The sequence below is a fragment of the Equus caballus genome, chromosome 4 (assembly GCF_041296265.1).
Source record: "Equus caballus isolate H_3958 breed thoroughbred chromosome 4, TB-T2T, whole genome shotgun sequence".
Classification (NCBI taxonomy): Eukaryota; Metazoa; Chordata; class Mammalia; order Perissodactyla; family Equidae; genus Equus; species Equus caballus.
The window spans coordinates 7,392,510-7,408,594 of NC_091687.1; the positions used below are offsets into that span (position 1 = coordinate 7,392,510).

At 35.0% G+C, this 16,085-nt stretch overlaps 1 protein-coding gene across 7 annotated transcripts in view; it reads right to left on the minus strand.

The window, feature by feature from the left end:
* COG5 (component of oligomeric golgi complex 5) overlaps positions 1 to 16,085 on the minus strand; it is a 345,803-nt gene that overhangs the window by 187,352 nt on the left and 142,366 nt on the right. For all 7 annotated transcript variants that reach the window (XR_002807321.2, XM_023638888.2, XM_023638887.2 and 4 more), the window contains one exon: positions 1,012 to 1,142. Coding sequence is in view for 6 of the 7 variants with exons in the window: in XM_023638888.2 (XP_023494656.2) it covers positions 1,012 to 1,142 (131 nt within the window). In the remaining variant the exon portion in view is untranslated. The remainder of the gene's footprint in view (positions 1 to 1,011; positions 1,143 to 16,085) is intronic.

The window sequence follows — 16,085 nt, forward strand, 5'->3', positions numbered from 1 at the left end:
GTAGGAGAACTGAGATTGACATCTAATTTGTTGATTCTGCTACATCAATATGTTTCAGTTTCTTCTAATTCAGAAAATTAAGTATCATAAAATGATAACTTAGGAGAAAATCTCAAGTAAAATTTTTTTTTTTAATTATGGCACAGTGATTACTAAGCGTGCAAGGTTCTGAGGTTAGAGTGGTTAACATTTAGAATCAAATTATACCATTTACTAGCTGTGTGATCTTCCACAAATTATTTAAGCTCTCAGTTTTCGCATCTGTAAAATGGAAATAACAATAATACCAACTTTATCGGGTTGCTGAAAGGCTCAAATGAGTAACAGTGCCTTACACAAAGTGAGCATACTCACCAGGTATTAACTCAAATGAGTAACAGTGCCTCATACAAAGTGAGCATACTCACCAGGTATTAACTCAAATGAGTAACAGTGCCTTACACAAAGTGAGCATACTCACCAGGTAGTAACTATCTATCTACACATACACGTTATATAAAAATATATTTCATAGGGGGCTGGCCCCGTGGCCGAGTGGTTAAGTTCGCGCGCTCTGCTGCAGGCGGCCCAGTGTTTCGTTAGTTCGAATCCTGGGCGCGGACATGGCACTACTCATCAGACCACGCTGAGGCAGCGTCCCACATGCCACAACTAGAAGAACCCACAACGAAGAATACACAACTATGTACCAGGGGGCTTTGGGGAGAAAAAGGAAAAAATAAAATCTTTAAAAAAAAAAAAATATATATATATATATATATATATATTTCATATTACACAAATACATTATACACTAGGAATCTTAGAATCTAGTCTTAGTAGAATTAAATAAATATATATTAAGGAAAATTTCCCTGTATTTACTTTATGTCCTACTCTCCAATTCAAATTGTAGACATAGTTCCTCAGTGATAAAATGAGGACACACATTACTTTTTCAACCTCAAAGTCAAATGTTCATCTGTATTATGACATATTTTTCATATTAAAAAATGACATTATTTTTATTACCTGAGTCTCCACACCCTGCTCCAGTAGGCGCTTAGCTTGATTTTCCACTTCAAGTCGAGCTCTTGCAATAAAAAGTAGATCATTTTCTATTACTTCTATTCCAGAGAGATCTCTTCCTTGAGAAAGATAATCTGTTTAAAACAAATACACATTTAAATATTTCAATACTGAATAAATATCAAGGTATCAAATCATCATGTCTAATTTCTTCAAAATACTATAAATTTGCTGTTGAACACTATTACCTTTCAAAATCTGTATTTTAAAAAATACAGCTATCCAAACATTTTCCACTTAGTAGATAACTTTACTCTGGTGCAAAATGTTTCACATAAGAGAGAGTTGGTAAAGCAAGAACAGAAATTATGATTATTGTAAATTCAAAGTAGTGTCAACAGATTACATAAAAAGTAGTATCAAATTTATTTTAATGTAAATAAATATCCTGATAACCTCAGAAATTTCTCAAGTTGCAAGACAGTTTTAAAATTTATTCTGTAATAAAACATTTTAAACAAATGTCCACCATTTGGAAAGATTAATAAATTATGAAAACACCTTAGCATGCTGCCAGTTTACATGATCATACAGACCTAACAGTTACTTACATTGAAGGATTTTCATAATATTACTGAATGAAAAAAGTTACACAGATGAATTAATTTTATTTATATAACTATAAATATATAATTATATATATAGTTTATAATTCTGCAAACTTTATTTATGGAGTTATATATATTCTATTTACAGAATTATATACACAGAGCAAGAAATGTGAAAAGATATCTACCAAGATGTTAATGAAGCTGGGTGCCTGAGGGGTACTGTAGATATTAAACCACTGCTATTTCCTGTTTAATTTGAGGGGTGACTCAGGAGTCTCAAGGAGTTGTGAGCTTGTTTTGCAGAAGAAAGAGAATGTCTGGGGAGATGGCGATGACCAATTACCAGATGGCTAGCCCTCAGCAACCACTGAAGCCCAGAAGTCAGACTGCCCAGGGGCTTATCGGGAGTGACCCCTTTCTCTCCCCGGAGCTCCTCCTGCCAAGCCCCTTAGCTCCATAAAACCCCTCTGCGTTCTGTTCTTGGGAAGGTGGATTTGAACAAACCCAGGCTCTCACCTACTCATTTTGGCCAATTTGAATAAAACTTTCTCCATCTCCAAGCACTGATGTCTCAGTGTTTGGCTTACTTGCATCAGGCACAGGAACTTGAGATTAAGAGGTTTGGTATCATTAACAACAGTTGTCTCTGCATATTTAGAATTAGAGAAATCTATTTTTTTTTTAATTCTTTGGCTTAATCTTAGACATATATAAAGTAACCATAATGCTACAAATAAAGGTCAAGTTTTCATTAAGCAGCTTACACACAGTTCTAAATCTCCTATTTTCCATTTTAACAAGACAAATTACTTCTAAAAGACAAAATTGATTTAGATAGACGACTTTGTTTTCCAGTTACTCAACAGAATATGAAATGTGCTTTTCCACTATATGCTCTTAATTAGAACCACTTTTTTAACTGTAAGTCTTATTAAAATATATGCCTAGTACTCACTATTACCATATTTTACGTAGGCTGGATCACAACGTACTACCCAGGTGAAACTGCATTAAAGCATCCAGCACAATGCTAACCAACTACTTAGCAGCACTCAAATATGTGCTGACTGAACACCTTATAGTTAGTTGTACACAAGAGGACAAAAAGGAAATGATGTAAAGAGCAGCTGAATAGTGGTTATTGATAACTGTACTTCAACAATGAGCTATTTCTAAAAATGTGTATATCTAAAGGGACTTTAGCTTACCACAGTGGAAAGAGTATTGAAAATGCCTTTAAATCATTTGGGCTTAGACTCTGCCTCATAATTTACTCACTGGGTGGTCACAGTCAAGTGATATAGCCTCAATTTTTTCATGTGTAAAATGCCAACAATTTCTAATTCACGGCCTACATAACTCAAGACTATCATCAGCATCCAAATAAATTAATGAATAGCAAAGTAATCCATACATCAATCTATTATGTAAACGTAGGGTGGATTATAATCTACAGGAAATTTTTTTAAATCTGATTTTTTAATTTTAAATTTTATTGTTTAGAGAATTTTGAGAAAATTATATTTGACCTGAGTTGTGGTAATGATCAAGGAGGAAATGCTATGTGCACCCTAAATAAACTGACTAGACAATATAGAATCAAACTACAGACAGACAGTAGAAAATAAATATTCTTTTCAAGCTCATTATCAACTTTTCTCTCTCTTTTTCTATTATCTAAGGAAGAAAAATATCACAATTAAATAAAAGAAAGGAAAAGGCATGATAAGCAAGAGATCTTGCTGGGTTCTAACTCGACCTCTGCCATTCGTGTTTCTGACTATCAGTCTCGCAACCTTTGGTATCAGTTACTTTATTGGAAAAATGAAGAGCTAGACTTACATAAACCCTGATGTTCCTTCCACTTACAGATTTCTAGAGGTAAGCAAACCTAACAGTTGTTTTATTCTTATGAATGCTGATCTCTGGAGACTATTCAAGTCATTCATTCAATCCATTTACTGAGTATCAATCATTTATAAGTCACAAACACACAGAAATTAATCAGACATAAATTCTGACCGCAAATGGAAAAGTCTAAGACAGGCAGAAAAAGCACAAAGTTGTAACCATTGAGAGATACAGATAAAGTGTATTATGGCAGGTACTGTGGGGACAAAGAGAAAAAGTAAATATAGTTTCTGTCCTTACAGAGTATACAATCTAGTAGGGAAGACAAAAATATAAATGATTAACCCCAATACTTTTTTAAGGTAAACAACAGCTCTCATCACATTATCTAACCACCTCCCCATCCCCCACTTATCCACACCATATTTACAATCACTCACTTTAAGAAATAACCAGATTGGAGGCAGAGCAAAATGGCAGGGTGAGCTGACCCGGGACTGTCTCCCCTCCAAAGTACAACAAAGGACTGAAAAAAACCCCTGAATTTCAGCTAATGAACCTAACGCCAGGACTCAGAGACCTACAATATCAAAAGACAGAGGACAGAGCACCTGCTGCCCACCTCGGAGGAGCTGGAACCAGGTAGGAGAGAACATCACTCCATCCCCTAGAAACCAGGATCACCGCGCGGGTACGGGAAGGAGTGGGGGAGGGGCCGCACGACCAGGGGATTGTCTAGGACTCCCACCGCCAGTACAGTGGAAACCCGCTGACAGGGGAAAGCTTCCGTGCACAGGTACCCCATAAACCCAGGGCCCTGGGAGACCAGAGAACAGAAGTGATCGAATCCAGATTGGTGCGCGAGAGAAACTGCCCCCGCCCCAGCAAAGCGCACTGGGTGCCGCCATCTTGCCCGAAGGCAGAGAGCTCAGAACGCATGGCACTCGACCCCAATCTAGTGGCGAGGAGGCTGCAACTGCAACCAAATTCTACCACCATGTGAAAAAACCGCTCCTCTACCATCCAGCAATTTATAAAAGCCACAGACCAGAAGGAAAACAATAAAAACACAGAATTAAGTCCTGAGGACTTGGAAATAGGTAAACTAAGTGATAATGACTTCAGAGCAGCTATAACCAAAAAACTCAATGAGGTAGAGAGAAAGATAGAGAAACAAGCCGAGTTCTGGAGTTACTTCACAAAAGAGATTGAAATCATAAAGAAGAATCAAACAGAATTACTAGAGATGAAAAACACAATGGACCAGATAAAACACAATATGGATTCCCTGAATGCCCAGGTAGACTCCATAGAAGAGCAAATTAGCATAATTGAAGTTAGACAGGCTGAATGGCTCCAGACAGAGGAAGAAAGAGAACTAAGGATTAAAAGGAATGAGGAAAGTATTAGAGAGATAGCAGATTCAATGAGGAGAAAGAATTTTAAGGATCACAGGAATTTCCGAGAACGTGGAAAATGAAAATGGAGCAGAAAGTGTGCTTAATGAAATTATAGAAAAGAACTTCCCAAATCTAGGGATTGAGGGAGAAATGTGTGTAGAGGAAGCTTTCAGATCTCCTAGATTTGTCAATGTAAGAAGACCTACTGCAAGACATATAGTAGTACAAATGGCAAAAATGAATGACAAAGAAAGAATACTCAGGGAAGCAAGACAAAAGAGAATAACCTACAAAGGAGCTTCTATCAGACTTTCAGCGGATTTCTCTGCAGAAACCTTACAAGCTAGGAGAGAATGGAGTGACATATTCAAAGCTTTAAAAGATAAAAATCTTCAGCCAAGAATACTCTATCCAGCAAGAATATCCTTCAGATATGAGGGAGAAATTAAATCTTTTCCAGACAAACAAAAGTTAAGATAATTTGTAACCAAAAGTCCTCCACTACAAGAAATCCTCAAGAAGGCTCTCATATCTGAAAAAAGAAAAAAGGGAGAAAGGGGTCACAAACCACAGAGAAGGGAGACAGATAGATAGAACCAGAATAGGATAGCAAATATTCAACTACAGCAATAGGATAAAGGTAAGGAAACTACCAAAGCAAAGACGATCTTATCACTCTAACTACAAACTCATAACTCAAATTGGAACAAGAAGTGAAAATAATAATTTAGGAAGGGAAGAGCAAAGGGACTAAATTAGTCTAGGCCAAGTAAGTAAGAGACCACCAGAGAATAGACTATATTATATACGAGATTCTAAATACAAACTTCAGGGTAGACACTAAACTAAACAACAGAACAGAGCCACAAAACATAAATAAGCAAAAATCTAAGAAACCCAGCATAAGAAATTGCAGTATCAAATGGGTAGGATAAAGCAAACAGGAAGAGAAAAGCAGGAAAGCCAGATAATGAGCAACAGATTGACAGCTTTAAGTCCACATGCATCAATAATCACTCTCAATGTAAACGGATTGAACTCTCCAATAAAAAGACACAGAGTGGCAAAATGGATTAAAGAACAAGATCCAACAATTTGTTGCCTCCAGGAAACACACCTCAGCCCCAAGGACAAACACAGGCTCAGACTGAAGGGGTGGAGGACAATACTTCAAGCTAATAGCAAGGAAAAAAAAGCAGAAATGAAAGAGGAGAAATAACAAAAGATGCTGCAGAAATACAATGGATTATAAGAGAATACTCCGAAAAATTCTATGCTAACAGAATGGATAACCTAGAGGAAATGGATAAATTCTTGGACTCCTACAATCTCCCAAAGCTCACTCAAGACAAAGCAGACAATTTGAACAGACCAATCACAAGGAAAGAGATTGAAACAGCAATCAAAAACATCCCAGGAATAAAACCCCAGGACCAGATGGCTTTCCTGGGGAATTCTACCAAACTTTCAGAGAGGACTTAATACCTATCCTTTACAAGCTATTCCAAAAAATTAGGGAGGATGGAACACTTCCTAACACATTCTACTAGGCCAACATCACGCTGATACCAAAGCCTGACAAGGACACCAGGAAAAAAGAGAACTACAGGCCAATATCACTGATGAACATAGATGCAAAAATTCTAAACAAAATTTTGGCCACCAGCATTCAGCAATTCATCAAAAGGATCATACATCATGATCAAGTGGGATTCATACCAGGTACACAGGTATGGTTCAACATCCGCAAATCAATCAACGTGATACACCACATCAACAAACTGAGGAATAAAAACCACATGATCATCTCAATAGATGCAGAGAAGGCATTTGACAAGATCCAACAGCCATTTATGATAAAAACTCTGAACAAAATGGGCATAGAAGGGAACTACTTCAACATAATAAAGGCCATATATGACAAACCCACAGCCAACATCATACTCAATGGGCAAAAACTGAGTCCCATCCCCCTGAAAACAGGAATGAGACAAGGATGCCCTCTATCACCACTCTTATTTAACATAGTACTGGAGGTCCTGGCCAGAGCAATCAGGCAAGAAAAAGGAATAAAAGGAATCCAAATAGGGAGGAAAGAAGTGAAACTTTCCCTGTTTGCAGACGACATGATCTTATATATATAAAACCCCAAAGAATCCATTGGAAAACTCTTAGAAGTAATCAACAACTACAGCAAAGTTGCAGGGTATAAAATCAATTTGCATAAATCAGTAGCATTTCTATATTCTAATAACGAACTAACAGAAAAAGAACTCAAGAACACAATACCATTCACAATCGCAACAAAAAGAATAAAATACCTCGGGGTGAATTTAACTAAGGAAGTGAAGGACCTATATAATGAAAATTACAAGGCCTTTCTGAGAGAAGTGGATGACAACATAAGGAGATGGAAAGACATTCCATGTACATGGATTGGAAGAATAAACATAGTTAAAATGTCCGTTCTACCTACAGCAATCTACAGATTCAACGCCATCCCAATCAGAATCCCAATGACATTCTTTACAGAATTAGAATAAAGAATCCTAAAATTTATATGGGGCAACAAAAGACCCCAAATTGCTAAAGCAATCCTGAGAAAAAAGAAAAAAACGGGAGGCATCACAATCCCTGACTTCAAAACTTACTACAAAGCTACAGTAATCAAAACAGCATGGCACTGGTACAAAAACAGGTGCACAGATGAATGGAACAGAATTGAAAGCCCAGAAATAAAACCACACATCTATGGACAGCTTATCTTCGACAAAGGAGCTGAGGGCACACAATGGAGAAAAGAAAGTCTTTTCAACAAATGGTGCAGGGAAAACTGGAAAGCCATATGTAAAAGAATGAAAATTGACCATTCTTTTTCACCATTCACCAAAATAAACTCAAAATGGATTAAAGACCTAAAGGTGAGACCTGAAACCATAAGGCTTCTAGAAGAAAATGTAGGCAGTACACTCTTTGACATCAGTATTAAAAGGACCTTTTCAGACACCATGTCTTCTCAGAGAAGGGAAACAATAGAAAGAATAAACAAATGGGACTTCACCAGACTAAAGAGCTTCTCTGAGGCAAATGAAAACAGGATTCAAACAAAAAAACAACCCACTAACTGGGAAAAAATATTTGCAAGTCATATATCTGACAAAGGCTAAATATCCATAATATATAAAGAACTCTCACAACTCAACAACAAAAAAATCAAACAACCCGATCAAAAAATGGGCTGGAGACATGAACAGACATTTCTCCAAAGAAGATACAGGCACATGAAAAGATGCTCATCATCACTGATCATTAGGGAAATGCAAATCAAAACTACACTAAGATAGCACCTTACACCCATTAGAATGACAAAAATATCTAAATCTAATGGTAGCAAATGTTGGAGAGGTTGTGAAGAGAATGGAACTCTCATACACTGCTGGTGGGAATGCAAACTAGTGCAGCCACTATGGAAAACAGTATGGAGATTCCTCAAAAAATTAAAAATAGAACTACCATACAATCCAGCCATTCCACTACTAGGTATCTATCCAAAGAGCTTGAAGTCAGCAATTCCAAAAGTCCTATGCACCCCAATGTTCATTGCAGCATTATTTACAATAGCCAAGACATGGAAGCAACCTAAGTACCCATCAACAGATGAATGAATAAAGAAGTTGTGCTATATATACACAATGGAATACTACTCAGCTGCAAAACAGAACAAAATCATCCCATTTGCAACAACATGGATAGACCTTGAGGGAATTATGTTAAGTGAAATAAGCCAGTTAGAGAAGGATAATCTCTGTATGACTGCACTCATATGAGGAATTTAAAAATGTGGACGAAGAGAACAGATTAGTGGCTACCAGGGGAAAGGTGGGGTGGGGGGGTGGGCACTAAGGGTGAAATGGTGCACCTGCAACACGAATGACAAACATTAATGTACAACTGAAATTTCACAAGATTGTAACCTATCATTAACTCAATTTAAAAAAAAAGAAATAACCAAAAGACATGCTAGATTTGGAGTACAAAGAGTTCTATCAACTAGGAGGGAGAAAGAGCCATATTATTTCCCTTAGTGATTATTCCACAAATTTGCTTTTCCAGAAGAGAGATAAATGTAGAAACAAGGTGGTGGTGGGAGGGAAACTTAGCAACTCTCCCCCACCACCGAGCACCCCAGGAGAAAAGAAGGATTACACTAAATTCTGCCCTCCTGTTTATCTGTTGTATACAATCCTTATCAGTGTTCCAAGTCTTTCTACATCTGCTCTTTGTGAAACATATCTGGGAACCGGAGCTAAGGACAGAAAGATGACAATGATTACAATAACAACTATAATTTTTGAACACCTGGTATGCGGAAGGCATTAGACACAAAATGTGTATTTATTCTTTTAATGAATGCATCCACTATTTGTAATACATCTTCTAAATAATCTTGCTAGAAATATTATTAACAAATTATGAACAAATTCACCTGGCTAGTAACCAGCAAAACAGAATTTAAATCCAGGTCTTTCTGTCCTCCACCTTTTCACTAGATCATCCCAGGCCCAAAAGCCTCAGAAAGTTTTATATTCAAAGGGAAGATAGCATTCTTCCTGCAGTCTTCCGACTTGCTCAATGAAGGGTAAAGATGGAAAAATCACACCAGACTAAACCGTTCGGGGAATTAAATTCAGCCAGGTTAGAACAATGACAGCATTAAATAACTAGTATTCTGAGTTTAAATTAAAAAATATAATAAGTAAAAATTTTAAAAAAATAATAAAATGTGCTAAAATGCCAAATTTTGAAATATACCAGCATTACTCATACTTTAACAATTAAACCTTAATAAATGTAGGATACATAGCCAGAATTATCTTTCTAGCCACTTAATATTAATATCTGTTGAATCCTTTCATGCACCAAAAACATGGATGAGGAAACTAAACTGATCTATTTGGATTTAACATATTTATTATCTTCTTGGATATGAGAAAACAATGACTAGTAATCTTAGTGGAAAAGAAATGATACTGCTCATCTCTTCATTTACTTAAGCTGAGCAAAGTTTAATAGATTAGAGGAAAAGGAATTCAACCAAGAGATCTGACACAGGTATCAAGAGGATGGGTAACAGAACATAAAAAATTTTTTGTCAAATGTACTCAACTCTTTGAAATTTAAGATACTAAAATATGAATTCTGATTCCCCCATTATCATTGTCCTGGTCTCAATTTACTCAAGTTTAGAATAAACTTCATATGCTTTGCCCCCAACCAGTCAGTCACTTGATCTCAGTGACAGGTTCTTATATTATTTCCTGGGATTGTCCATTTCATTTTTATTTCTTCAGTCTTCAAACTAAACCAATACCTCAAAGGCATAAAAGTTACTTACTACTAAAATACATGTCAGGGCCAGGCCAGTGGCGCAGTGGTTAAGTGCGCACGTTTCGCTTCGGCAGCTCAGGGTTCACTGGTTTGGATCCCAGGTGCAGACATGGCACCGCCTGGCACGCCATGCTAGGTAGGCGTCCCACATATAAAGGAGAGGAAGATTGGCATGGATGTTAGCTCAGGGCCAGCCTTCCTCAGCAAAAAGAGGCAGATTGGCAGCAGTTAGCTCAGGGCTAATCCTCCTCAAAAAAATAAAAAATAAAAAGTAAAATACTTGTCAGTCATTTTAATAGACTTCCAATGTTCTAACCAAGGCTACACAAGGCTACCAGAATAAATGTGCTCACCATGTCCTTCTCCCATTTATGGAATCTATGGTTTCCTATTGACCAACATTACCACCTTCTATTTTGCAACACAAATCCTCCTTATGATTCCAAAATCCTCACTGCCTCTTCCTTTACTAGCATCCTCCTTTGTTAAAAGAAAACAAGAAGAGTAATTATAGTTTGCTAAATGATTCAGCTATGCATTTACTTTTCATATAATGTTAGCACTAAATTATTTATTTGGGGAAAAAGAGATGAGGGAAGAGTACACGTACAAAGTTAGGATGGTGCTGGAAGTTGGAAGAAATGAAGGAGGCTAAATTTTCATGCTTCATAGTGAGAAGCTAAAGAAGTTAAAAATTGAAAAGTGGAAATACAGGCAGTTTATTTAGAGATATGGAGGTAAATACCAAAACAATCAGAAAAATATTGACAATGGTTGCCTCTGGGGAAAGTAAATGGCTAGAGAAGTGGACAGGGGATTGCTATTTTTTAAAAACGAACCTTGTACAACTATTTGAGTATGTTTTGCAGCCACAACTTTCATAACAAATAAAACTAAATTAAATAAAAATAAATGGGAAGTCAAGAAAAATAATATAAAAATTAAAATAAGACAACCAGCCAAATAGAAAAAAAAATTCATATCCTCTAAATCAATGATTCCACTTATGGGAATAAGTAATCTTTAAAAAGAAGAAAAGAGTGAATACATTTGGACAGGAAGATATTTACCAGAATGTTAACTGCAAGAGTAAATACATACATATGGATACATGTGTGTATATATATGTAACATGTCTATATACGTGTGTGTGTGTGTATATATATATATAAATAGGAACATTGGCAATTACTAAAAATTACTTTGGAAATCAATTTGGGGTAATATAGAATAAATGAGATTCTACATGATCAAAATATGCCATTCTTTAGGCACATAACCCAGAGAATTTCTTAGACATGTACATCAAAAAACATGTACAGGAATGTTCATAATAGCATTAAGAACAAAACAAAGCTGAAAACAACTGAAATGACCGTCAACTGAAGAACAGATAAATAAAATGTAATATAGTCTTTCAAAATACTATGATAGAGGAGTAAAAATAAACAATGATAGGTTTACATATCAATATTGATGTCTCTCATTAACATAATATTGAGGAAGAAGAACAAGTTTTCACAGAATACACACAGCAAGAGGAGATTTATATTAAATTTAACACAAGATTAAATGATATATTATTTGGGGACACATACAATATTAACAATATTTTGAAAAGTTAGGAGAGATAGGAGATACAACACGCTAATAATATTCTAATTCTTAAACTTGGTGGGTAGTATTTGTACCTTACATGTTAAAAATGTGTTTTCACATTTTTATATGTTCCATTAAATATTAAATAAGTATGAACCAATGGTACAGATTATAGTGTTCTAAACAAGGACATTACAACAGTTATAACTGAGTTCCATATGTTCAAAAAAAAGACTGAACATGTTAGTAAAGACATGGATAATAAAAAGACAAATTGAACATCTAGAGATAAAAAGTACAGTCTGGGGCCAGCCCTGGCAGCCTAGTGGTTAGGTTCGGCATGCTCTGTTTCAGCAGCCCCGGTTCGGTTCCAGAGCGTAGACCCACACCACTCATCTGTCAGTAGCCACGCTGTGGCTGCGGCTCACATACAAAAAGAGGAAGACTGGCAACAGATGTTAGCTCAGTGTGAATCTTCCTCAGCAAAAAGAGAAAGATGGGCAACAGATGTTAGCTCAGGGAGAAGCTTCCTCAGCTTAAAAAAAAAAAAAGGACAAAGTCCGCATGGGATTAGTGGCAGATAAGACAGAGGAAAAACAGAATATATTGTCTCATGAAGAAGACTTTAATGTTAGGATTATTAACTGGTAACTGGATAAAGGATTTCTTTTCAATTTAAAAATATCATGCTCATTAAAGAATTTTTGGAAATCAGAAAAATATTTCAAAAGGGGGGAAATTATACAACAAAATCCACAATATAGAGGCCACAACTGCCACATGGATCATTGGAATAAACATGGGTATGTCTGAGAAATTTATGAATCTTCAAATTCTCAAGTAGCACCAAAATAGCATATATCTTCCTCTTGGATGTTTACGTGAGAAAGAGCAGAAAGAGCAAAAACTGGCATACAGGGACTGGGCAACTAGCTATAAACACACACCAACGAAAGGGACTCCCTCCTACACACCACCTTTGAAAGAGCACAAATCAGATATGTGCCTGAAATTTCAACCTTCAGATGTTCCTAAAATACCTAAAGTCGTGGTGGTGCTTAAAAGCAAAGGTCTACTATATTCCTTTAAAATCTGATCCTCCTTTTTAATCTAGCTTTGTCCTTATTTTCGTCTGTAATTATGCTTATTTACAAGGTCTTCTTTATTAACTTAATGTTATAAGCATTCACCTATTCTATTATACTCCTTTATAAATATCGATTTTTGATATCTGCCCAATATTTCATCAAATAAATAAACCAAAAATTATTTAACCATCTGCCTAAGATAAAGTAATTATTTATCATAAATAACTACTTTATCTTTACATATAAAGATTTTAAATATCTAGAATTATTTCCTTGGGAAATAATGAAAGACAGAATTACAGGATCAAAGTAAAACTTATAAGTTTATTGGTACAAATTATCAAACTACTTTTAAAAATGGCTATATCACTTCATACATTTTTTTCCAGTAATCTATGAGACTTACTCAACCATTGATAACACTGGATATTATCACTGTTTTGAATATTTTATATGCTGCTAGAAGAAATAAGTTCTTATTGGTAGTCTAATACAAATTTTTAAATGATGAGGCTGAATAACTATTTTTTACTCACTGTATTTCTTCTGAGAATCTCTACATAATTTTTACTCTCTTTTTCTTACATCACTTTGTATTAATTATATAATAATATTCACTGTTTGCCTATCATATTTGCTTTGAATATTTTCCCAGTCTGTTGACTTTCCGATTTTTAGTTCTTTATCTACATATTACTTCTTGAGGCAATTTTCAGAATACAACTGTATAATTATATCATCTAAAAAGCTCCATATTTGATTCTTCTACACACCTTTCATTATTTAGAAACTTCAAACTAAAGCCTGTCTTCTACAAAAGCAAATATCAAAATGTAAGGCTGTGATTTATAAAAAGTTATCTGGCAGACTGATGAATAAAATATGGGGGGAAAAAACCCTGCCCTTTTAGAACTCATTCAACAAAAATTTTATCTTCAAATCAAAATAAATCACAGTGTAAGATCGGCGCTTATCATAACAACTACATTTTAACTTGTTCTGGAACATCAATCTTCTTTGCCACCATGTCATATGTTGTATGAAGAACACAGTTATTAGAGAATACTGAGGTAAATAACGACCTTAAAGTCAGACAAAAAGAAGAAGAACCATAACAACATGGATGCTACTGCGTTATAATACTGATAGAATTAATTTATCCGATCAACAATGAGATCTGCACTCCACTTACTGAAGGTACCAAAAGAATAATAATAATGATATCCCAGAAGCCTTGTTATTTGTAATAAACGGTTAAGTCTAAGATGGTCCACTAAGGTTTTTAAAATTGTTTTTAAAGACATACTTCTCTGTCTCATCTCTCTCTGCTCATTTAAAAAAAAAAATTATTTCCCTAAAGAAATTTTAGAAAACAGAGAAAAAGTTAAAGTAAAAAACTCCAACAAAACTCCAACAATGATAAATACATAAACATTTTGATTTTCATTTCCTTATGCTAAGTGTAAAAAGTGTTTTATTCTTATATTTGACATATTTTAATCATATTTAAGTAGATATCTTGAATCTAATGATAAAACATGCCTATAGCGGGCCTGGTCCCATGGCCGAGTGGTTCAGTTCATGCACTCCGCATCAGCAGCCCAGGGTTTCACCAGTTGGAATCCTGGGCGCAGACCTACACCGCTCATCAGGCCATGCTGAGGCGGCATCCCATATAGCACAACTGGAAGGACCTACAACTAGAATATACAACTACGTACCGGGGGGCTTCGGGGAGAGGAAAAAGAAGAAAAAAAAAGACTGGCAACTAATGTTAGCACAGGTGCCAATCTTTAAAAGAAAAAAAAAAATGCCTACAGGAAGAAATATTTTAAAGAAAAATGTTTATGTACAATTGCAGAGTAATTTCAATAGTTTCTAATATAGATAAACACACAATGAAATTATAAAGCAAAATTTTAAAAAAGTAATGTAGTATTTGCACAAAAGTAGAAAGGATGGCATACGGAATAGAGAATAAAATAGCATGGGTTTAAAATGTATAAGATTTTAATATATGATAACCAAAACATTACTAAACAAACAGAAAAAATTATTAGTAAAAGTTTCCCTCAATATATAAAATCAATCATAGAAAAGAATTTATTAAACAAAATAAAATACCTATTCCAACTACAGGGAAAATAATTTCTTAACCAAATGAATTGAAAGAGAAATTTCACAACCATTAATATATACAATTCCTAATATTTTTCTAGTGAAAAAATAAAAGAAAAAGAAAAAGAGAATGGAGAAAAAAATTGAAGAAAATGTAACACATAAAAGTACTACCATTAAAAATATATAAAGAATTCACAGTTCTCAATGGTAAATAATCAAAAGATATTAAAAAACAAGTTTATACAGGAGGAAATTCAAGATTAAGTCAATGTTTGAAAATCTATTAAACCTTTCTAATAATGTTTGACATTTATCTTTATGTAAAAGTAAATAATACTTGATCATTGGAACACATAAAATCAATAGAATATGTTTTAATTAAAGTCAATTCTACTCCAGTTTTAAACAAAACAGGTACTTTTTTCAAAGGCAGAGTATGGTAAAAAGAATGTTGAACTAGGAATGAGAAAACCTGAACTTCATTTTACTCAATTCTATGACCTGAGAAAAATCACTTAACCTTTCTGAGATTCTAGAAGAAAAGATTTAAAAACCTGTGATACGAATCTCACAGGGTTGTGTGGATGAAATGAGAAAAGATGCATGAAAAATGTTTTGCAAACCACCAAGAACTCCACGAAGGAGGCGATTTTTTCATAAATGAGGTATTAGTTGCTCACCTCTTTCTTTTTTATTTTTGATGGAGGGAGGGAAGGAGAAAGACCATGAAAAACAGATAATCTTAAGGAGTTCAGTATTACAAAAGGAACATAAGGTTAAAATTTGTACTTTTCTAACCAATCCTTAACTGGTATTACTGCTTAAACTAGGCACAGAACAGCCTCAGGATTAAGTAAACTCCTCTGGGTGAATCTTTATATTTCAAGTCCAAAGCACTTCCCAGGGCATGTTGATCTTTCTTGTTCTTCAAAGCTTCATGGAAATTTAGCATCAAAAGCCTTACTTTTTTTCCAGGCTCTCACTGTAGGGTGGGGAAAAACCTTACTATTAAAAAAAGG